Raw genomic sequence first — 25,409 nt, forward strand, 5'->3', positions numbered from 1 at the left:
GAGCTGATCTGAGCACTGCGGGCAAGTGCAGAAGACTCACTGTGACTCTCTAGAGATCTGACTATAGGAGGGGGAGATGAATGACATTCGTTCTAGGACACAGCCCCCTCCTGGTGGGGACGAGGTCCTGGCCCGGTGCTGCTGTGCTGTAGTATGTCATTGTATTCAGCCAAGATGTGTTAAGCATGTAGGTGGTGTATTTTTGATGAAGCACTCCATAGAATGTCCAAGGAAACAGCCTTTGAGTTTGCATCCCAGAAAGTCACTGACAGTATGAGGGAAGAGGGTATAGACATGATCTAGGGTTATGGTTATGCGTGTTATTTCTGTGTTATTTTTTATCATCCAGTCATGCCAGGAAGCATTCATTGACAGGTCAAGATGCACAAAAATCTGATTTTGTTCACAGACTTTGATCAGATTTTAGGTCAGATTTTGTTCTATAGGATATTTAAAACCTGATTTGAGATGCTTGTTGCTTTGTGATTTGACTTCTAGATAATCTTGACACAATTCATCCACAATGCACATATAAATATGTGCATATTATGTGTACACATCATTATGCATATAATGCAATAATGCACAGATATTGAATATTGGCACAAAATATCAGCTATTGGCATATTGGTATTGCCCTTCAAAAACCCATATTGAAACCGAATACAGAAAAATCAATGACTATAGCTGTGGGGGATGCATGGCAGATATTTTCAGGTCAAGTGTGGATGTGTAACTTTGTGATCTTAAATAATCAGATCATAAACATCTGATTAAGAAAAAAGATTTCATTAAAATGACAAGTGTAACCACATCCTTAGAGAAAGTGTATACAGTTGGGATGTTGAAGGAAATCCACTGGATGCTAATGCTAATGCTAATAAAAAACATAAAAAGCTATTACCATATTGATTGTGGGAAAATAGCACACATTATATTCATGCGTGTGAAACAATCTTTTTAGTCACATTTGAAGGATGTTGTGAGAAAAGAGAGGCGTATTGATCATCTTTGCTTTCTTAAATACTTCCTCAGGTATGGATACAAAAAAGAGAAAACCTTTTGTTAATCCTTTGACCCAAGATGCACTGCTGAGAGTGAGAATGTAAAGTTAAGCAAGGCTCTATCACTTTCCCCAGCACTCAGGTCCCAAGACTACTACATTAATAAATAAAAAAATAAATAATAATAATAATAAAAATCACATATGAGCTGCGGTGGGCCACTGCGTGAAAGGTTAACATTTCTAGCATTGGTGCCAAGCCTGCATGTCTTGGAAAACAAATTAAAGACAGACTCTGCGATGTCATATTCAGAAATGAAGTATAGTTACTCCAGTGTTCAAAAGAGGGGCTGATGCAGCTTAAAGATGCACTATGCCAGTGGTTCTCAACGTGGGGTCCGGGGACCACCGGGGGTCCTTGAGGGGCTTCCAGGGGTCCTGAGCAAATTGATGAATTGTAACTTCACCACTATTTAATTTACAAGAAGTTAACACAATTAGAGAATGTAGAAGAATGACTGTTTTGATCATAGTTTCTCTGTTATCTCTCTACCTACAATACAGATAGTCATGGAATTTGGGTCAGAGAGACAATAAATCTCATCAAATGGAGGTCGGTGGCCCTAATGTGGACTAAATTAGGGGTCCTTGATATGAAAAAGGTTGAGAGTCACTGCACCATGCCACATCAATAATACTTCAAAAAGACTGAGAGCTATCTACCTTGTTTTTGAGAATGACATCAGAGTCTAGCTTTAGGCCTTATTAGGAACTCAGTACCCAGTACAAATTCCTACTCAAGTTGGCTTTTTTTTTTTATAGCTATTTTTATTTGTGTCAAGACTGTATAGTTTGTATATTTCTGGTGGTTCTGTGTTTTAACTTTTGCTGGATTTGGACTTTTGCTATTAGCACCTCACATGCACAAAGGGAGTGTCTACCCATGTTTGGCTTGGCTTCTCATGTGGCATGTTGACATTTGTTTACAATCAGCGAAGAAGATATTCTTGTATCCGGGCTTGTACAAATCAATGAAGGAACTGTAGATTAAATTGTTGTTTCTGATTTTCAACACTGTTTTCCATGAGATTGCATTCTGGTGCTGTAGATATTAACTTCTCAATAACGACTAATGGTTGTTAGATGTAGATATGCTTCAAGTACCTTCAGTATATATGTAAAAAGACATTTTTCTTTAGAATGTAAAGTGTAAACATTGTAGCAAAATAAAAAAAATGTAAGGAATAAATAGGCCTATCACACAATTTCATATTACAGGAAAAACAATAAAATGTCCAGTTTTTTTATGTACTAAGGAAAAAACATCTAATCATTTGTTGACTGCATATAAATATTGTTAAACAGAACTTAGGCCTTGGCTGCACATATTTCAGTTTTTACAATATCCAGGGCATTTCTTTGAATTATGAATTATAAACATGCAATAAAATCTTCACTGTGTAATGGCTTCTGCAATATGTACCTTCTGCACAAATGCATTCCAGTTTCTTTAGCAAAGTATTTCTGTACTTTTATTTTCAAAAATATAAGTTCTCTATATAAGACAGAAGGTATGCAAAAGCTATATAGGAAAGCTTTTTGTGTATAAACTACTCCTTTGGGTGGCATTTCCAAAATATTGAAACTATCTTTTTCTTTTCAATGGAATTTGTCTTTCAATGCATCCCACATATCCCCTTAAAAATAGCACATGCCTCTAATTTTAGCCCTTTGTTCATGTATGAATGATGTAAGAAGATGTATTGTTTTATTTAATATATGTCATTTGGAATTTAAACTGAATTAAAGACAGATTTGCTATGATTTTAACTGTAATTAATCAACCCAATTGGTTTATTCATATCCAGAACTTAATTAAGGTCAGATCATCTGTTTATTACACATAAATTGTTTCTTCTTTTCTTCAAAATATCATTCTGTGTAGTAGAGTCAAGCTAGATTTGGATGTTTTTGACACACCTTCACATCTAGGATGTCTTTACCAGTCACAATAAAGTTCTTTGTGTGATCCAACAGAACAGCTACAAAAATAATAATATATACACTCTGTGATGTCATATTCAGAAATGAAGTACAGTTACTCCAATGTTCAAAAGAGGGGCTGATGCAGCTGAAAGATGCACTATGCCAGTGGTTCTCAACGTGGGGTCTGAGGACCACCAGGTGTCCTTGAAGGGCTTCCAGGGAGTCCCCAGCAAAGTGATGAATTTCTAAACTTAACTTCTTATGAATGAAATAATGGTTAACACAATTAGAGAATGTAGAAGAATGACTGTTTTGATCAGTTTCACTGTTATCTCTCTACCTACAATACAGATAGTCATGGAATTCTGGACAAAATCATATCTAACAATACAAATATTCTCACATTTGGGTGCGAGAGACAAAATCTCATGAAATGGGGGTCCGTGGCCCTAATGTTGACTAAATTAGAGGTCCTTGATATGAAAAAGGTTGAGAATCACTGGTATAAGGAAGCAATAATACCTGATGAGGTATATGTTAAACAATTTGAATCAATAATGTGGAGGCAGTGTCACAAGCACAAAGCAGAGTCCATAAATAAATCCACAGACAGACAGAGCAACACCGCATCCTTCCACTTGGCGGAGAAGACACCTGTTGAAAGTGAATCGATGGAAACCAGTCAGTGATTGCATGTAATATTTAATTATGAGATATGCAAAAACGGGATAAAGAAAACGAAAACACGACAAAACAAAGCCAAAACAAAAACGTAAAAGTGCTCAATTGTATGAAAAAAGGATGATCACTTTTCTATAGGAAACATTCATGAGGGGTTAATAAGACAGAGAAGGATACTGGACGCCACTTGAATCAGTCAGTGACACCCAAAGGACCTCAGCTGATATGTATCAATATATCCATGATGTCATAAATGCTCTGTTACAGTGCTATCATTGTAATCAAGTGTGTGCAAGTTCAAAGAAATGCTAGCAAATGCCAATTTACTACATCAATCATAGGAGAAGTCTAGTTTCTCTACAGGTGTGAATTCAATCTAAAAAGTCCTACAAGTATGAAGTAGTGATTTATCATTTACATGAATACTCCCGGAAGACTAGATATAGATAATACTATACCAAGTTAATACTGACACGCTCTTATAATATCAATTCCTTGATATCAAATAAGTTCAGAAATGATTATCACAAATAAGTTAAAATGAACGATCATGACTTTATATTTCTGATCATCTTTGACAAAATATTTTTAATTTATGTTTAATCCTGATCAAATGTGTTTCACTTTGTAAAAAAAACAAAAAAAACAAAAAGAAAACAGTGTACAATATACAATAAAATATCAAATTTGTGATTTTAGATTTTAGTTTTCATCATGGACGGAAATTTGTTCCAGAATTATCAAGCTTCTGTATTAATTTTGTTATTTTTTAAACTCTTAGGCAGCGGCAAAAGCATCAGGAAATTTTTTCGTTTGTTCCTGTATGCTCATAAAATTTCCATTTATGATCCAAAAAGTGAATTATCAGGCAAAAGCACAGACCAATTTTGATTCTGACAATATATTTGCTCATTTGTTAAAACATGTTACAGAAATGGTGATTCTTGTGGCAAGTTAATTTAATTCACCTAGGCTCACATACAACTTACATACAGTAAAATGACTGAGGGTCGGAATCCATCAACAGAAACAGACTCTTGAAACTTTTCCCTTGAAATGATTTGGCAGTCTCTTGCATTTGAAAGCGACTTCAGAGTCATCAATATATTCTATGCAGTTGAATAATAACAAATGTAAAAATTATTGAAATAAAAATGATATTGGCAAGGTAATTCATATTTCCTGCTTTGCTACGCACAACACAGATTCAATTATGTGGATTCAATCAATGTCCTTAGGCATAGTCAACCTTTTGAATCAAGCTAACAGCTTATCTGTATTCCAAGCAGTAGCAGATGCAGTAGGCTACTAGTCACCATTCTTTAATCAGTCATACACCATACATAATGTCCTCTTTACACATAAAACAGCAACCAGACATGTGCTCGTCCTTAAAAGACACTTTTTCACAGCACTTTTAAGCAAATTAGGATTTTTTTTGGCATTCAACACATTGGTCCCCCTAGATTGCCTACGAAGCAGTAAAGGCTAAATAGACTCGGTTCTGTTGTTGATGTTTTGCTTTAAAGTCATATCAGCTGGAACAGAATCAAACCGGCAGCAATTGTGAAAACCATTATTTTCGCTCTCTATACACAGTTGCACACTGAAACACACACGGTGCAAGCGGCATGTAACTCAGTAGCTAATCACGGAAAATCACAGAAAAAAAAATACTTAAGGCAAAAATCAACAGGAGGCAATGGGTAGGGTGAGTTTCAACAGTAGAATTGGCAAAAAAAAGGTAGGGATCCATGTTCCTCCCTCTAAAACAATGGAATATACAATCATAGGTTTTGAAGTCCCCGTATATTTCATGAGACAGAAATGTTTAAAAATTATTTCAGAGGGACACTGCAGTAACGACTAGGACACTGCGGAGGAGAAGAGTCTGTTGTCGGATCACAAGCTTTCCTCAAGTCTTCCATGTAAATGAATCCTGTAAAAATGTTTTTTTTTATTTTGTTGTTTTTTTTTTAAACGGAGGAGGTAACACATTTATCTGGCATCGATGAGACAAGTCGAAGATGAGATTTATCATTAGGGGCCAAACAAAACAAAAAAAACACCACTCTGCATGAAGCTACCTAAGACATTGATAAGTGAACTAACTGCATGTTCGAGATGCACCACACTTCGTAGCTACCATTACGCCACTAAGCTGTTAATCAACGATAGCGGACGAGCTACTCTAATCATAAAGCCGGCATCGTTTTTACAGATGCTGCTGTGAGTGTACTAGACTGTGACGTATCTCCTCTTTACCCTTCAGAAAACGGTGCGTGGTATTTTGGAAGTCACGTACATCTACAGTGAGCGCTAAGCTAATGACTACGCGGTGGCGTTAAAAGACAAGAGGTGACACGACAGGATACTGTGCAAATAATTGCGCTAGCGATTGGCGACGGGGCTGTGAACTGTTGGCATTTGAACGTGCTGAAGAAGCAAGGCCAGGTACGTGTCCCAGGTCCTGGTTTAAAACGAGAGCGAGAGAAAAAAAAGACACCAAAACTCAGACAATCCTTATATGGGGGGAAACAGATGAGTTCGAGTGCCGTGGGGTGGGGGGGGGGGGACTTAAGTCCAGACTCTCACTTTGTTCACCAGACACACACTCTTGTTCATCATTGGTCAGCAGCAAAGCTGGTGGTAGTGGAGGGAGGGAGGTGGGGTGGAGGGTGGGGTAGTGGATATTCACAGATTTTAGTCAAAAGTCTCCCACCTCCTCCGAAGGTCCTCCACCTTCTTTTTTGGGGGCGCGGCAGGCTTGGCCATAGTCAGCAGGTCCCCGAAGGGATCCTGAGTCTCCTGGGAGTCTCCCTCGGCGTGAAGGGGCTTCTTCGCCGATGCGTTCGGGGCCGAGGGCGAGTCCACCAGGCTGGACAGGGCGTGATTGCTGGCGGAGGACTGGGGCAGGGACGCGACGGAGGAGGGGAAGGACGACTGGAGCGGCCCGAAGCTCGGCGGCAGAGCGGAGCCGCCTGGCGAGTGCTGTCTGTAGAGCGGCGGTAGCGCGGATAGAGAGTGCGGGTGGGGCGGAGTGTGGAAGTAGGAGCCCGCCGGAGGCCCGTAGACCGTACTGAAGGGATTCCCGGTGACAGTCGGTGAGTAGTGTGTTTGCGGGGAGGTGTAGTGGAGAGACTGCGCGAAGGGATTGAGCGATATGTGGGGATGGGGCGGGAACGGAGGCAAGCCCTGCGGATAGGGCCTGGGCGGTAGCGCAGGTTTGCAGGAAGAAGAGGGTCCAGTGGTATCTGCTCCTTCGCTTGCTGAAGCGGAACCGGTCTGTACTGAGCTGTTAAGGGGGTCGAGAAGACTTAGCAGATCTATATTGTCCTCGGAGACCTTGGTGGGTTTCAGCAGGTCCCCTTCCGTGCTCATCCCTAGCGCTTGCCTGAATTCCTGTCCCCCCGCTGTAGTCCTTCCGTCCCCAGACCCCGCCGGTTTAGAGCGGGGCTGGGCCGCAGGCGGTGCCAGGACCTTACCAGGTTCGGGCGTCTTCCGTCCGTGGGGACGCGGAATGGTGATATTGCTCTGGCCGGGGGTGGAAGGCTCCGGTGGGTCGGGACCCGGGCCGAAGTTCTCGCGGCTCGGGGGCCGGGCTTCCTGGTGCACAGGAGGGTGGGCAGACAGAGGTCTATCCCAGATGGGAGGCACACAAACAGGCATGGCCATGTCATCCTGCCCTAGACTCCACAGCTTATTGTAAGGGTTGGAGAGCTTGAGGCCTGGGAGGGTGCGAGTGCGTTCGGCGATGCTCAGGTCCATACGCTGCAAACAGAGGAAACTATTTCAACTTCAAAACTTCAAAGCATGAAGAATTAAAGCCCATTCCGTCCTAAACTAAATTCAGTGGTGGAAAAAGTACTCTGGTGGAAGAAGTACCAATACAGCAATGTAAAAATACTCCATTACAAGTAAAAGTCCTGCATGAAAAATCCTATTAAAGTAAAAGTACATAAGTATTAGCAGCAAAATGTAGTTAAAGTATTAAAGTAAAAGTAGTGGTTTGGTCCCTCTGACTGATATTTTATTATATATGACATCATTAGATTATTAATACTGAATCATCAGTGTGTAAGCAGCATGTTGCTGTTGTAGCTGCTGGAGGTGGAGCTAGTTTGAACTACTTTATATACAGTTAGCTAGTTTAGTCCAGTGGTTCCCAACCTAGGGGTCGGGCCCCTCCAAAGGGTCACCAGATAAATCTGAGGGGTCGTGAGATGATTAATGGGAGAGGAAAGAAGAAAAAACAAAGTTCTGATACACAAATCTGTTTTAGTTTTTGGACTTTTTCTCTAATCTTTGATTTTTGCTGAAATATTGGATCATTTGAACATTTATTGAAATGAAACCATGTGAGGTTTAGAGGGAAAAATCACTATTTGGTGGAGCTGTTAACAACTCATAGACATCTGAAATGTGACCCGACTACACACTGCTTTTTGTAAGTCGTCAAAAGCCAAAAAGGTTGGAAACCACTGGTTTCATCTTTAACAATGTGTTGTATTTTAAAAGCTTCTTATATTATCCATTGTGTCAAATCTCCATCTGAAAAGTAACTGAAGCAAATAAATGTAGTGGAGTAGAAAGTACAATATTTCCCTCTGAAATGTAGTGGCGTGGAAGTATAAAGTAGCATCAAATGGAAATACTCAAGTCAAGTACAAGTATCTCAAAATTGTACTTAAGTACAGTACTTAAGTAAATGTACTTAGTCACTTTCCACCACTGACTGAATTATAGCGTGCATAAAAACTGAAGTCATGACAAGTCTTAAAATTATTTCAGAGCCAAAATTAAAACAGATTTTTGTTGATAATAGACAAATCATGGAGATTTAGTATTTCACCAGTGTTGTTGAGAGTAATAGGATAGCCAGGTGTAAATAGAGATTCAGGCAGGCAATAAAGCCTCTTTGCACCCACCATGGTCATGCATATGTAAATTATATGTAAATTTACATATGCATGTAACATTTTTTCTAATCAAATACGTGTTCCAATTCCTTAGTGAATAATTGTGTATTCGTTTTCTAGGTGTTATTTTATTTTTATTTTTTTAATAATACAGTCCTTATGATCCATGAAAGGAAGCACTGGACAGCCTACAGATTTCATGACAGGCTTACAAACTTCAGCACTGGACAGCGACTCCACCTGGAACAGATTCAGAGTCCCTCCCCTGATACAGTGTAAATCCTATATATTGGCCCCTAAATAAAAATCATAACCAATATCTTCCATCTATCTGCCTCTGATTCTATTGTGTCAGATCCACAGAACTTGAATGGATAGAATAGTCTTTACACTGTTTGCTATGGTAATTTGGTTGGTATACCATAAAATGGTGACTATGGCATTTTAAGGGTTAGTTGCTATGGTGACAACAAACTTTTGACTGACAGCAGCAGCTAGTAAAAGAGCTCCACCTAGTGGTGGCATGAGTGACAACCAGGTTACAACTTAATTCAGCTGCAATGCCAGTTTTCCACTGCTTTGGTTGTTGCTGCAAAATGCCTCAGCAACTTGCTATAAGTCGATTCATACAGAAGCTATCCCAACGATACACATAAAAATGGCCGCCACTCTGATGGTCCAGGAACGTTGATTTTTAATGGGAAAGACCGTTCTATCCATTCAAGTTCTGTGGTCAGATCAAAGTAGCACCATATGCAACAGTTTATGCTTTATGACTGTATGAACACTACCTCTTCACAGGGCGCGGGGCTATGATCATCTGCTTGTTAATGTGTTACAGTGCTGATTATATTTTTGAAAAGACGTTAGGCAGGTTAGCTTCTGAATAATAGCCAACAGCTTAATAACAATTGCCTACATTATATAAGGACACATAGCCTATAGGCTGGCTACCCAACAAATCGCACATTATGTTGAATCTATCAATCCATAAATACAGACACAGAATCACCCGCTCAATACAGGTCAAAGTAGCGTCATGCGATACTTCTTGTACCGCTGTCGGCCATGGCTTTTTTGAGTCAGCTGGATCACACTAGCTTAGAATTTTGGACCTCAGTGTTTTGCTCAAGGACACTTTGGCAGGAATGGACATTGGACATTTGAAGAATCAAACCTGAATTCAAGCAAAAACACTGATCATTGAATGGCCTAATATTATAACATTAAAACACGAATCCAAACATTAAAGCCACTCACTACCAGCCATCTCACCACTTTTGACTCAAGAGCATTTGGACCTCTGACCTGGTAGGTGAACTTGGCCTGCAGTTCCTCCGAGTCTTTGGGCGTCCTCAGGTCCTCTAGACTTTTGGCCAGGCTGATGGGCTGGCTGTCGGGCTCGTCCTGGCAGGTGAAGATGTCGCCCAGCAGGTTGACGTTGGAGAACTTCTCCGTGACCGGGCTGGGCGGGGCGGTGTGACGCTCCGCCCCGAAGCCGGGATCCTCCCCTTCCGTCAACTCGGCCTCTTTAAGGGAGCGGTAAGGCTGCGGCCTGCCGGGCACAGTGCGTGGCTGCTGGTTACTTCCATAGGTGTGACACAAACACACACACAGACATACACATACTTGTCTTCCTGTGAGGATCTTTGGACTAGATTCAACCCTAACCTTACAGGATAATTCCAGCTATTTTCAGCCTGGGCCTTATTTTTCTGTTTTTTGCCATCATACTGATTCTGATCAAAATTTCTTAACTTACTTCACCAAAGAGCTTTACATACCCTTTCATATCATTTACAATAAATCTGATATGACATGAACCTTTTCGACTGTATTGGAGAGCAGTGCTCCCTGCAATCTGAGCGGTATGTAGGTCTACAGTGAAGTAACTGCTGAACACATTTCGATCAGAATTTATCAGCATGATGGCAAAAGCAAGGAAAATAACTAATAAAATAACCAGAATTAGCCTTTAACCCTCATCATTACATGCCTAACTCTTAAACCTAACCCAACCCTAATCCTAATTCTAATCTTAATCTTAAACCCAAATCTTAACCCTAAACTAATTTTAATTTGGTAACACTTTACAATAAGGGTCACTAAATTAAGGGTTAGTTAATTAACAGTTAACTAATGTGTCTGGTAATCATTTACTAATGGTGTTCATGTTAACTATAGTATTAATTTATACATTATTTAATATTCATCTTTATAAACTATTAAATAATGTATAAATTACACATTAGTTAACTGTTAATTAAGGGTTAGTGAATGCTTATTAAGAATTAACTAACCCTTATTAAGCATTAACTAACCTTTATTAAGCATTAACTAACCCTTAACTTAGTGACCCTTATTGTATAGTATTACCACTTTAACTTTACCCTAACCTAAAGATAATCCTAATCTTAATCCTAATCTTAACCCTAAACCCTAAAAAAGAACAAGAGCACGAACACACAAACTCACACACACAGTGGTATACAAACCATTCAGTTAAAAATAGAGAGGAGCTGAGAAGACTTATTAACTACACAATCATGAAGCATCAATAGTAAAGTACAAAGCTGATCAGAGAGGTGCGTACAGGGGGGACCATTCAAAGGGGACTGAGAAGAGAAAGCTGTCAGGAAAGCCAGAGATGGAGTCGTCGTGCTGGAGCTCGTCTCCGGACGAATCCTCGGATAGAAAGACGGTGTAGTGGCGAGTAGGACGGATAGAGCTACGGTGAGAATAAGGACGAGAAGAAGGAAATCCAGACCAGATAAGATTAGTAAGTAAAATAAGATTAGAGGCAATCAACAGATGGGAAGAGGGAGGGAGAGGAACATTGAGAAAGAGCGGGCAGATGATTAGTTATCTCTCTAAGGAATTTTACAGAATTTATATTAATGTGCTAAGCAGAAGTTGTTCAGTTAGTTGAGAAAAGAAGAAAGTGGACTACATTGACAAAGAATGAACAAAAATGGTTTTCCTGCTGAAAGAATTCCAGTAGCCTCAAGTCATTCTGTCATCAACACAGTGTACAACTGTATTTGGAAACGAAAGTGACTCTGATTTAGATTTTGTTAATCACACTGTATAGTTAACAAGTTACTATTCAATTAATGTTGTCTTGAGCTTTCAACAGTAGTGAAGTGTCCTGATACCCAGATTGTATGCTATGCTGCTCCAATTTAGGTTCATGTACATACAACTCCACATTATGAGCATATAACAATGAATATAACTGACTTGCAAAAATGTCTTAATTCCATATTTAGATTTGTTCAACAGTCATCAAACTGACATGACTAACATGACTTTTTGGAGAAAAAATGGGTAACACTTTACAATAAGGGTACATTAATTAAGGGTTAGTTAATGCTTATTAAGCATTAACTAACCCTTATTAAGCATTAACTAACCTTTAACTTAGTGTACCCTTATTGTAAAGTGTTACCAAAAAATGTTTTCCCCCGATATTAGCAAAGTATTGTCTTTGTGTTATATATCTTTTAAGCGTGCGCAGAGGGTGCATGCAATTCATGCAATACATGTATAAGACTGTGAATGAAATTTTGTATTTTCATCATGGACAGTGGGATATATATAATGGAGGTAGGCTTACTGGTCAGGGCTGCTTTCCAGACCCACATTGCTGCACGGTCTCTTCACCAACAACGGCGGCCGAGCCTAGGCAAGGGAAAAATATAAGAATGGCAACACAGTCAATTCAATAGACCTACATTCTCACCCCGTAGGAATATTTCCATGCAAAATATACGGTATATTTAGTAATGTTTAGAAGTTTTATTCTATCTACAGCCTGGTTTCTTAAACTTTGCGTTGCTTTTGTTGTTCTTTGAGGTAGAACATAGAGGTATACAAATTTAATATAATTCTATACAACAAATTATTCATTCAATTTCTACGAGCAAAACAAATCTTAATTTTCTGTGGTTGCTTTTTCTCTGTTCTAATAATTTATGTGAAATGTATGGTGTACATAATTTTACGTTACATTTTCACGGTTGTCAAACAACAGCATGATCATTAAAATGTTTTTTCTTGAAGTCTCAAAATGCTAACATGACTCCTCTCTTCAACGCAGGTTTGCACGGAAGTTTGCTAGCTTGTTAGCATTTTGTGTGACTTCCAGAAAAAAAACATTTTAATGATAACGCAGTTATTTGCCCTCTATCCACCCCCCCCATTCCCCACCATATAGGTTGTTTTGCAGCTTCATTGATTACATCTGGTGTGCCTCAAGGCTCACTTCTTGGGTCGATACCGTTTTCTTTTTATACATCACTCCCTGGCCGTAGTATTCATGGGCAGAACATCTAATTGCTATGCTGATGATACTATTTCTACATTAATGTCTAAGATTTGATTGTTGTTGATTTAAGTTAAGCCAAATTATCACAGTAAGTTGGTGACAGTACATGGTATTGATACTGAACATATCTCTAGTCAAAGTCAGTTGTATCACTCCTTAAAACATATTTTTATACACAGACTAAAATTTCTTTTAAATATTTGTTTTATTTCATTTGCTTCTATGTCTGGCATTTTTTGTTTGTGGTATTAACTTTTATTTATTATTTACTGTAAAGAACTTCATAACCGTTTGAGCAAGTGCTATACAACATTTTTTTTTACTGTTCTAATCTAATGATTTTACTGTTCTAATCTAATGATTGCATCATAATTACAGTACATATCAACAAATACTACACATATACATTTTTGCTGCCACACAGAGTAACAAATAACATATTTGATCTTTTCTGAATTTTTTTTTTCCCTCTGAAATACAACCTCAACAATAACATCAAACTCACTGCTTGAGCAGTAGAGGAAAAAGCACCATCAAAAGGAAAAAGTAGCTTGCTTACCAGCCAATTATAGTACCGAACCTCAAAAAAGGACATTAAGAAGCTGAGATAGTTTAAAAAAAATAAAAAAATAAAGGTTCTTTCAATTTGACAGGGTGCAAAAAATGAAAAGCGAAGACAAAGAAAAGTTCCAGCTCATCAGGCTATCATCAGCGCTCTGGTTAAAGCTGTATAGAGCTTCTTCAAATAGACTAGAGGATATTTGCCAAGAGATTAAGTCAGTACATCAGCCTGTTGCAACAGCTGAATGTATGTTCGATCGTATGTTACAGTGTAGGGTAAGTCTCCACTAAACATTGCACTGAAACTAGTATGACATTAAAGCTGTGTCTTTTGTTTAGTTGCAAGATGGAAATTGAAGGTACATCATCTTAACTTCTAGAGCATAAAGGGACCAATGACCAAAATATTGTCGCAGATAGTGACATTTTCACCTCTTATGGCCAGTAATGCCATTTAATAGCCTTTTAAGAAGATAATACTAGCTATTCGATGGCGAGAGACAAATCGGATAGCCAATTTATCATCAGCAAACGTCAACAAATATGCACATTAGCTAGTAAAAAGTATGACGATTAATGTGCAGTTTGCAAATGCAGTGCAACAGGCTGACATACAGACATGACATACAGCAAGGTTATTATCGTTAATGAAAACTAACGAAATAACAAAAACTAGGTGTGAAAAAACATTTCCGTTAACTGAAATAAAAATAAAAAACGAGGCTTTACAAAAAAATGATAACTAACTGAAACTGTATTGTGTGTTTACAAAACTAACTAAAATAAACTAAAATTATAGAGAAAATGTCTTTAGTTTTCGTCTTTGTCCATTTATTTTATACATAAGCCTAGTATTTTGGGTGGATATAAAATCTATCTTCCAATTTTTTTTTTTACTTTTTGAATCTTGCCCTTGACAAATACCCCATATTACAAAAAAAGACTAAAACTGACATTGAAACTAATAAAAACTAAACTAAAACTAAGCATTTTCAAAAAATAAAAAATAAACTAAACTAGCAAACTAAACTAGCAAACCCACTTTAAAAACTAATTTTTAAACAACTAAACTGAATTTGAAAACAAAAAGTCAAAACGAAATAAAAATAAAAACTAATGAAAAATGCAAAACTATAACAACCTTGACATACAGATCAACACAAAGAATTCACAACAAGAAACAAATACCAAACTTACTTGAATATCAAGTATATTGCGATATTTCGTGAATATCGCGATATACTCAATATTCAAGTAAGTTTGGTATTTGTTCATATTTGATATCGAATATCGCCCTAAGCCTAACACCGTCACATGCTTCGACTAATACATTCAAACCTACTGTATGTTGCAGCCATGTGAAAATTCCCATAAAACCCTATCTCTCTAAAGCCAGTTCCTTTTCCCGCTCATCGCTCTGCTATCCTCACTCGTTTCTGCCCACCTGTCCGAAGTGCACAGTGATGGGCCTGTGGTCGTCCCAGGTTCGCAGTGGCCCCTCTTTTCTGACCGCGCTGGCGGAAGCGGGGAACCCTGCCGTGCCCTCGTCGTCGATGACCGCCGTCCCCGCCGTGGAGTAGCCGTTTTCCGCCTGCTCCTGGAGAGGGGGAACACAGGGAGGCGGAGGTTGACGTGGGCGGAGGGAGCAATGGCAGTGCAATGGGAGGGGGAGGGAGAAAGCTCGGCGTGGCTGGGGTGAGTTTAGGGTAGTTTAGGGTAGTTCAGGGGGCCACGTATGTTAGAGAAAGGCCAAAAACAGCCAGAAAGGAAACGGGGTCAAGGCCAGATTCATGTCAGGGACCAGTTTGGTTAGGGAATTGTTTGTGGGGGAGAAACCAAGAACCATCACCGCCTTTGACATTGGCTGTAAACATTGAGTGATTTACAGAACCGTTAAAAAAAAAATAGCAAGAATGGTTTCTAGGTAGTGTAGAGTTCTATACCTTCTGCTTTAGCCGGCTCTTGACTTCCTTGATACCCATTTTAGCATGGTCTTTTGCCTGTGATGGAAAAAAAAAGACGCTAAGGCATTAGCATTCTCATTTTCAGCTAAAGATTAAAGTATGGTTGATTTGCTAGTTCCTGATAGAAGCCAGTCATGTGCTTACAAACTTGTAAACGGTCTTCATGGCTGGGTTGGCCTTAGTCTTCACTGTGTTGAAGATAGCCCCGCCCCCTTTCTGTCAGACAACACACACATTCATACACAATCAGATAATTATGGACACATAATTGAAACTCACAAACCTAACTGACTATGATTTATGTTATGTACTACATTCAATTATGAGGAGATAAGGAGATATTACAGTAAGCTAAACTAAAATAAGCTATCTTAAGTAAGAGACCAAAGTTGTATGTAATGTACACTGTAGATTAGCCAGCTGTCTCTCTAGATGAAACCCTGTGAACTATGCCTCACCTTGACAGTGAACAGCCACTGGTGGTAGGTCTTGTCACTGCCTGTGGAGAGAGTAAAGGTAACGTCATAAAGGGAAAAGGTCAATAGCCTCAGCTGACGGGCATCCTGGGTACTGGCTGAGGACGTGTGTTTTCAGTTTTTTTTCCCCAGGTTTTTTGGGGGGGTATTTTATTTTATTCCAAATTACATCAAATTTCAAGGCTATAATAATAATTATTGTTATTAACAACCCAGAAATTTGATCTTACTATTCAAACATTGGAGGAAAGATTGGCCATTTGATATAATTTGCTAATTCCTGCTATTTCCAGAAAAAAACGGCTGATTGTAGAAAAGGAAACCCACTTAATCAAAAAGACTTTTCACTTCAAATATGACTATTTTTGTTTTTTGTACTATCCTACCATATATTATACACTATATTCTAAAGCACAGGAAATATCACAATATTTTGTGAATATTGCGATATTTCGTGATATTTGATAATAACGAATATCGGCCCAAGCCTAGAAGGGAGTCAGTTATCTGATGCAAAACCACTGTGGTATGTAACCAATGTTCCCACAAAGCCAGTGGTGTCCAGTCCTGTACCAAGACATAGTCTGTAGGTTCCCAACCAAACACTTTAGCAGCTCAATTCACTGAAGTTAGGACAAATAGTAATATTATCAGATGGATAGAATCCTTTTTGACTGACCGGTTACAGTGTGTGTCAGAGTAAATGGTGCAGTGTCTTCTCCTATTATTACTAACATGGGGGCTCCACAAGGTAGCACCATTTCTCCAGTTTTATTTACTCTTTACATAAATGAACTTAGCAGCAACACATATGATCTTTTTACTACTAAATTTGCTGATGACACTGCAATCGTGGGTTTGATTCAAGATGATGATGGTGCAAGTCCAGTTTTCTATACCAATACCAAGAAAACTAAGGAAATCATCTTCGACTTCAGAACTAGCAACATCACCCACCAACAAATGGATATCAATGGGGAAGGTATTGAAGTAGTAAGTGAATACAAATATCTAGGAACTATAATAGATGCTAAACTGTCATGGGAATCAAACACAAATGTTATCTACAAGAAAGGTCTGCAGCGTCTATATTTCATCCGTAAACTGAGACAGTTCAGAGTGGACAGAGACATCATGGTCCTTTTCTATCGCTCCTTTGTGGAGAGCATTTTAACTTTCTGGTCTATTGCTTGGTATTTTTCGTTGTCTTGGATTAATAAAAACACACTGCATAAGATAGTTAACAGCAGCATTATATACAAACCGGCATGGCCTCCTCCTGCAGCTGGCTAAGGAACTGCACACCAACTATCCAATCTATTGATCGACTCCAGACTGTACAGAACTCAGCTGCCAGGCTTTTAACCAGAACCAGCCTCTTTACACTGGCTCCCAGTATATTTTAGAATAGATTTTAAGATTTTACTGATTACTTTCAAGGCTCTTCATGGCCTCTCTCCCTGCTATATCTCTGACCTCTTAGTACCGTACGCGCCGGTACATACTTTGATCCTCGGGCAGAGGTCTTTTGTCTGTTCCAGAGTCCAGGCTGAAAACTAAAGGGGACAGAGTGTTTGCAGTCAGGGCCCCGAGGCTCTGGAACGATCTGCCTGAGGAAATCAGGTCGGCTGAGTCACTGATCTCCTTAAAGTCATTTCTTAAAACATACTTCTATCGGAGAGCCTTTCCTGATTTTACTTGAGTTTTAATTTCCTTTGAACTGTCTTTTATTTCCTTTAAAAAAAATGTTTTTCTTTTCCTATTCTTATCTTTTCCTACACTGTATTGGTTTTTATACACCAAATTGTTTTTATCTGTTTTCTTTTAAAACCTGATGATTTTATGACTTGTCTGTTTTATTTTGCTGCCTTTGTGAAGCACTTTGTAACGTGGATTTTGAAAAGTGCTCTATAAATAAAGATGATTATTATATTATTATAAATATGCGTCAGCCAGGGAAGCCACATACCTAGTGGCCTGGTGGTCTTAGAGAAGGCCAGCATGCCACAAATAGCTTGCTGTCAATTTGCACCTTTTCTAGTGTTGAAGCATATTTTGGCAGGCTTTAGCGTCATTGACTTTTTACCAGTTTTATCCTTGTAATATTGTTTTTGCCACTTTTATTTTTATGTAACCATTTCAATTTTGTTAGGATTTTATTTTTTTTTATGTCATGGTTTCAACTTATCAATGCTCTATAATTTCTAAAGCACGTTGTAACACTTTTGAAAAGTGCCATATAAATGAAGTTTATTATTACAACAATTTAAGATTATAGGGATTGGGAATGAATGTAAGTCGATGAAAAAAATACTGCTTGTACACTGTTATCAACCAGTGTGTGGTGTTATGAGTGTCTACTGCTGACTCGCCTGCATATTCCCCCATGTTGATCTCCTCCTCAAAGATGTCGCTGAAGCCTTCTCCTGAGTTCAACAGGTCCAGACGGCCATCTATGAACTTCGGGTACAAAGAAATCATGTGTGAGAGAGAGGGAGAGAGGGTGAAACATGGTAACGTTTGTGTGTGTGTGTGTGTGTGTGTACCTGTTTAAAGAGCTGCAGCTGAATGGCGTTCTGCAGGAACTGTCTCATGGCACTGGTGCGGTGGTTCACAAAGGTTTCCTCGTTGAATGTTATTGGCTCTCCCTAAAAGTGCAGGAAAAACACATGCTGACGGTCAATGAGAGAGCGACAATGAGAATGATTAATTCGATAATTATCCTCTTGCTGATTCTCTCATTCTTGCATCTGTATTGTGCCCATGGAGGTTTGTCTTTAAAACAAATGGAAAATATGAAGTCCTGAGATGGTTGAATGGCAGGAAACCTTTCTCTCACACACACACACACAAACTTGATTCCCTATCCTGTCTGACTCATCATTCTTCTTCTTTGCGTCCTTCATCCCTGTACTTCCTCGTCTATCTAACACAATGGTTCTCAACATGGGGTCCGGGGACCACCAGGGGTCCTTGAGGGGGTTCCAGGGGGTCCCCAGCAAATTGACGAATTATTAAACTTCATTATTTCATTTACAAGAAGTGAACACAGTTAGAGAATGTAGAAGAATGACTGTTTTGATCATAGTTCCACTGTTATCTCTCTACCTACAGTACGGACAGTCATGGAATTCTGGACAAAATCATATCTAACAATAAAAAATATTCTCAGATTTGGGTTCAAGAGACAAAATCTCATCAAATGGGGGTCTGTGGCCCTAATGTGGACTAAATGAGCGGTCCTTGATATGAAAAAGGTTGAGAATCACTGATCTAACAGACTGACCGGTTCGATCTGCAGGGCGTTTCTGTAGCTCCCGAACAGAGCGGCCTGACTCTTCAGGAAGGCCCGGGCCACGCCGTCCCCCGTCGTCGTGGAAACCTTCTTCAAGCGGTTCTTTAAAGATGAAACCTGGGAGAAATTAATCGCGACAACTCGTTACAATGCGAGTTTATGGTCGTTCATTTGCGAGTGGGAACGTTTTTCACCAGTTAACACAATTAGAGAATGTAGAAGAATGACTGTTTTGGTCATAGTTTCATTGTTATCTCTCTACCTACAATACAGATAGTCATAGAATTCTGAACAAAATCATATCTGACTATAAAAATATTCTCAGATTTGGGTCTGAGAGACAAAATCTCATCAAATGGGGGTCCATGGCCCTAATGTGGACTAAGGGAGGAGAGAGGAAAAGATCTAACTTTGGTGAGTCCAGTATTCTCTGGACGGATTTTGCTCTTAAGTTTCAATTGGATGCTCTTCTCTATTGCAACCCAACTTTATGATTTAAGATTTTTAGTTACAAATCTTGCATGGCTTTACATGAAAAGCTATGAAGCATGACAAATAGTATTGTATCTGTGTGTGTGTCCTTGTATGTTACGCACCACATCATTGGGCAGGCTTTGGAGGTCATCAAAGGGGGTTTCCAGAGTGTTGGTGTCCACATTCAGGACAACCACATCATCCAGAGCCATCCCCCTCACTTTCTACAAGGCACAAACATAATGCAACACATATGCACAGAGTCAGTGAAAGCCACTGGGAGTCACTGTTCACTTCAATACAATATGTAAAAAACTGTCCCTTAACTGTCATTTTTCCCTCTTTGCTTAAACTCGGTCTCTTCATACCTTATACCAGAGGTGGGACCAACTCAACTTCGCTCGAGTCCCAAGTCAGTCTCAAGTCTTGAGGCACAAGACTCAAGTCAAGTCTCAAGTCTAAATGTAGACCAGCAAGTCAAGTCAGAACAAATCAAGAGTCCAGTATCAATTTAATATCTTAAAGAAAACTAAATATCTAGGACTTTTAGTTAGTTCGTTTGTTTTATTTCGGTCATATTCAGTTCCAATAAATCAACATATTTCACTGTGTTTGAAACAAAGAAACAAATACACTATTAACAGCAACAAAAAATAAAATTTGAAAAAACAAATCAAATGTAACTCAAATGTAACTCAAACACAATGCTTTTCAACTTCAATAAATTCAATCATTCCATACAAATTCAGAAAACAGAATTTAAATTCAGTCGTCTGCTGGAACAAATCTCATCACTTTCAATCTAAGTAATTTACACAAACACAAGATCTCAAGTCAAGACTTTAGAAACCTTTTCATGTCATCAAAGTACAAGTTAAAGTCGAGACCCAAGTCACCAGAACCCAAGTCAAGTCAAGTCTCAAGTCTTGTCTTCATGCATCAAGTCAAGTCTCAAGTAATTCCACCCATTTAATTTGAATCCAATCCTTTCAATCTTCCATCAATATGTCCTGTTGCTTTGAGTACAGAAAAGGAGCAAAAGTGTGGCACAGTTTGGTTTCATATGTGCCAGTTACAGACACCTACCTCCATCAGGCTGGAATGTACTCCGATGAGGTAGGGCATTGGGGCACTGCAAAAGACACAGCCGTTATGACAGATATCACTGGGTTATGGGTATTTACTCTGAACTTGAATACAACATGAATGCACAATTGTAGTGATGTGTTCAGTCAATTATCCTTAATAGGTCTTGCTCTGTTCTTTGCATTTTACCTAATATCCTGTTCTGTACTGTGAAACTCTTAGGTGTCAATCAACAGTATCTCTGCACCAATGTCACCAAGACTAATTCTTGAACTTGTACTTGGCTTTTGGTGGTCTGAGAAAACTCCAATAAGCTGTTCATTGAAGGGGGTTATTATAGTTAGTAATACTACTAGTAATACTACTATTAGTTTGCGGGATTTAGAAAATCTAACACTGGTTTGTGTAGAAAGTAGGTCTAGGAAAAGTCATATTATGTTTAGCTATAAAATTACATGACATTGCATTTTATAAATTCTTGAGTCTGGATGATAGGCAGCATACTCACCAGCAGTAGTCTATGAGGTGCTGAGGCAAGACAGGAATGTAAACATGTTGCCAATACATTGGATATAGCATGGCTGCAGACCCATGGACACAAGCTGTTAACTGTTTGGGGAAGGGCAAAGCATACAGGACAAACATCACATACACAACACATAGTGGCACATGCTGTTTTGTCTAGTTATAAGGAAAACTGATGGAGATACTACATCAATTCTGATTTATCTGAAAGACAATTATGTTCAAATCTCGTTCAAATTTGAATGTGTGCTTTGAATTTCACATGAAGATCCTCATCAATCAAACCTGCTCTGTCGTAGCTCTGTAGTTAAAGTGTGCATTGACCATGATGATAAACAAGGAGCTTTTATTCAGCATACAAGAACTGGGCGTATGATTATTTGTGAAATGCAATTTATGTGCAAAAGGACGCCATTTACAGTGGATAACTCTACACACCCTTTCATATTTTCCTGTTTTTATTACCTGAAATGAAAACCTATTAAATCAGACTATTTTCACTTTCATTTGGAACTAGTGAAATCAAGGTAAAAACAAAAGGCTCCTCATTTCTGACAATGTGTTAAAAAGTTGTGGTAAACAAGTTGTTTATGCAGTAGTGCATGATGTTGGATGCTAATGATTTGTCTGTTTGACAAGGGATCTTAATAATAATTATAGATATAACTATAAATTAATTCAATGACTTCACAACAGCAAAGTTGATGTCATATTATACAGACTCTGCTAACAATGTGGGAAAACATCTGAAACTCAATGATAGAACACAACAATATGAAAAGCTTTATGTGTGAGCCTATTATGTGTGGGAAATTAACTATCTGCAGTAGGTTACTGTATGTGCTTTTATTCTCTGCAATGGTGAAGGGATACAGAGAAGACAGGAAAACCTGTTTTCCGCACTGACTATGAAAATAGAAAACATTATAGACAACAGACAGAATGCTCATACTGTATCTTTGGGACACAATATAATGTCCATGTGAGCTCTTTGGTTGAAAGAAATGATGTCATAAATTGTGATGGAAACGTATTCGTCAAATTAGGGCTGGGCGATATATCGTATAATATCGATATCGTGATATGAGACTAGATATCGTCTGGGATTTTGGTTATCGTAATATTGTGAAATAACTTAAATGTTACTTCTTCCTGCATTACAGTAAAGTGACTCAATTTTCTGAACTTATTAGCCTGTTCTGCTCATCATATAAACATTAATTATTACTGATTACACATTACTGGTTACTAATGATCATTACTAATGTTCAACATTTTCTTGTGTTATATCTTATGAAAGCACGAATACTCATCCCCAAAATATCGTCACATTATCGATATCGAGGTATCTGGTCTAAAATATTGTGATATTTGATTTTGTCAATATCGCCCAGCCCTACGTCATATACATATCGATGTAGTCTTTGCATGATCAGTTGAACAAATGGTTCATTCTCATTGCACTGCAGATCAAAAGTCAAAAGACTTTCTGAAATGTCTGTAAAATATCTGTCCACCAGGACTTCCCAGAAATGTCAAACATTGTTATAACTATCACAGACAAAGACGCTATAAATGACACATCCTTACAATAGAGGAAAAACAGAGCAGAGAACACAGTCCCCTATTGCTGCAAATTCAGTTGTGGATTTTAAGAGACCTTATCGTTATTGAAAGGGTGGAAAGAGAGAGGAAGATGGACAGAGTTGTAGGAGAGGAGAAACAGGAAGTGGATTCTACTTACAGTGCTTAGTTTGCTACAGCAGATGAGGATTCGACGTTCATAAAGCATACTAGCGTACAGATGGAGCATGTTATTGACATCTACTGCTACAAAGTACTCTGTTAGGTTTCTCTGCAAGGGCAAAACACAATAAGAAAAAAAATACAAAGAGGAGAGTTAGTTGTGAAGGCAAAGGCCGGTAGACCATGATTAAGTATGAATGGTACAAGATGTCATAAAACTCAATATACTGCACATATAGTATAGCTATTTCAAGTGACAAGTGTAACATAGCAATGTATCTTTCTAGACTTGAGTTTGTGAGATAATGGGGGCAACAATCTTCGTGGTACATCCTTTAGCATCATTTCTAAACCTCTCCTGCAAAGTGAAGGATTAAATACCCCATGGACCGCATTCACATCTCCATGATATGAATCATAGGTGACTGATTTGATATATTGGTGGTATTACATATTGGTGGTGTTTTGATCACCTGTTCTTTCTAATGAGTGCTATAACTGATTTCTATTTTCATTTGTAATCATTCCTCTTACTGTAAATATCAGATCCCTATCCGTTCATACACAACCCATCTCTAAAGGTTTTCAAGCACTTTGTACATGAGGACCAGCCCACTCCATTTGTCTTGGGTTCACCCATATTTAACAAGCTGCAGCTGATGCATTGGCCTGCATTCATTGTGCCGCAATAGGGGAGACACTGTGGAAGAAACAACTTGTTTTCTGCAAGTGGAACCCGCCATCACCAGGCTTCATGTCTCTGGGCCTAGAATGGTTATTGGATCCAACACCTCCTGGGCAGAGCAGGTAGAAGAGTCCTCCTATTTGATCACTAAACCTTCTGGGCTAAGAGAGCCAGCATACTGTAGCAGTCCTACTTTACCACAACAGTCTCATATATGTATATTTGGCTAAAGAAGAAAGACTGCTTGCTTCAGACTCCAAGGCTTTCAGCATTTAAAGGAGATTGCCTGCTGCCCCACTGGCAAAAAAGCAAACAAGACCAGTTGGGGCCTTCTTCACACTGTCCCCCCTTATTCAGTGACTTTCCTGAGTAATTGAGGTACTCAATGGCAGGTGTTACTGTACAGCCATGACTTACTTTTCCTTTGCTGCAGCGGGGGTTGTCTTCTACCACTCTAGGAAGCAACTCCTCTGCCATCTGCTTCAAATTATCTTAATTTAATGGTCTATTTCTATAGCAACTGTCCAATTTTGCAATTTTGATATTAAATTAAAGCAGAGGCTGTGGTGATGATGTTTCTAACCACAGCAATGATATTTCTGCCACTGGTGATGACGTTTCTACCATTGGTTACGATGTTTCTACCATTGGTGATGACGTTTCTACCCTTGGTGATAACGTTTCTACCATTGGTTACGACGTTTCTACCCTTGGTGATGACGTTTCTACCACTGGTTACCATGTTTCTACCCTTGGTGATGACGTTTCTACCCTTGGTGATGGCATTTCTGCCATTGGTGATGTCATTTCTACCTTTGTTGATGACGTTTCTACCCTTGGTGATGACATTTCTATCTTTGGTGATGACATTTTTGCCATTGGTGATGACATTTCTACCATTGGTGATGACGTTTCTACAATTGGTTACAATATTTCTACCATTGGTGATGACGTTTCTACCATTGGTGATGACGTTTCTACCATTGGTGATGACATTTCTACCATTGGTGATGACGTTTCTACCCTTGGTGATGACATTTCTACCATTGGTGATGACGTTTCTACCATTGGTGCTGACATTTCTACCATTGGTGATGACGTTTCTACCCTTGGTGATGACATTTCTACCATTGGTGATGACGTTTCTACCATTGGTGATGACATTTCTACCATTGGTGATGACGTTTCTACCCTTGGTGATGACATTTCTATCCTTGGTGATGACATTTTTGCCATTGGTGATGACCTTTCTACCATTTGTGATGATGTTTCTACCATTGGTGATGACGTTTCTACCATTTGTGATGATGTTTCTACCATTGGTGATAACGTTTCTACCATTGGTCATGACGTTTCTACCATTAGTGATAATGTTTCTACCACTGGTGATGATTTTCTACCCTTGGTGATGACGTTTCTAACATTGGTGATGGTACACATTTCTCCCGTTTTAAAAAGAATAAATCTTTTGACATTCTCAAGTTCAACGACCTCATTTTAAGTGAATCGTTTCAATTTATTCACATAATTTTTATAGAAACTGAGATAGCATTATGAATTACTAAACTACTGTAGTCAATGTGGATACTGCTATTTAGCTTACCTGTACTATTCCAGTCTTACAGACTATAATGCTGCCACATATAATAGATACATTTCTATAATATTTGCTGAGACAGGT

At 38.8% G+C, this 25,409-nt stretch overlaps 1 protein-coding gene across 1 annotated transcript in view; it reads right to left on the reverse strand.

Moving 5' to 3' along the window:
• Nucleotides 1-4,280: 4,280 nt before the first annotated feature.
• dennd1a (DENN/MADD domain containing 1A) overlaps nt 4,281-25,409 on the reverse strand; it is a 40,830-nt gene continuing 19,701 nt past the window's right edge. Inside the window, exons 9-23 of the mRNA XM_071542139.1 lie at nt 23,042-23,152; nt 21,281-21,381; nt 20,773-20,818; nt 19,809-19,910; nt 19,204-19,329; nt 18,464-18,565; nt 18,286-18,377; nt 15,900-15,936; nt 15,586-15,657; nt 15,421-15,477; nt 14,922-15,074; nt 12,206-12,270; nt 11,183-11,317; nt 9,898-10,144; nt 4,281-7,441 (exon numbers count right to left, since the gene is read on the reverse strand). Of these exons, the coding sequence (XP_071398240.1) occupies nt 6,374-7,441; nt 9,898-10,144; nt 11,183-11,317; nt 12,206-12,270; nt 14,922-15,074; nt 15,421-15,477; nt 15,586-15,657; nt 15,900-15,936; nt 18,286-18,377; nt 18,464-18,565; nt 19,204-19,329; nt 19,809-19,910; nt 20,773-20,818; nt 21,281-21,381; nt 23,042-23,152 (2,514 nt within the window). The 3' untranslated portion in view covers nt 4,281-6,373. The remainder of the gene's footprint in view (nt 7,442-9,897; nt 10,145-11,182; nt 11,318-12,205; nt 12,271-14,921; nt 15,075-15,420; nt 15,478-15,585; nt 15,658-15,899; nt 15,937-18,285; nt 18,378-18,463; nt 18,566-19,203; nt 19,330-19,808; nt 19,911-20,772; nt 20,819-21,280; nt 21,382-23,041; nt 23,153-25,409) is intronic.

The sequence above is a fragment of the Centroberyx affinis genome, unplaced genomic scaffold, assembly GCF_046629955.1.
Source record: "Centroberyx affinis isolate AG114_WGS23_722 - 3 ecotype Tasmania unplaced genomic scaffold, CSIRO-AGI_Caff_v1 ptg004023l_1, whole genome shotgun sequence".
Lineage (NCBI taxonomy): Eukaryota > Metazoa > Chordata > Actinopteri > Beryciformes > Berycidae > Centroberyx > Centroberyx affinis.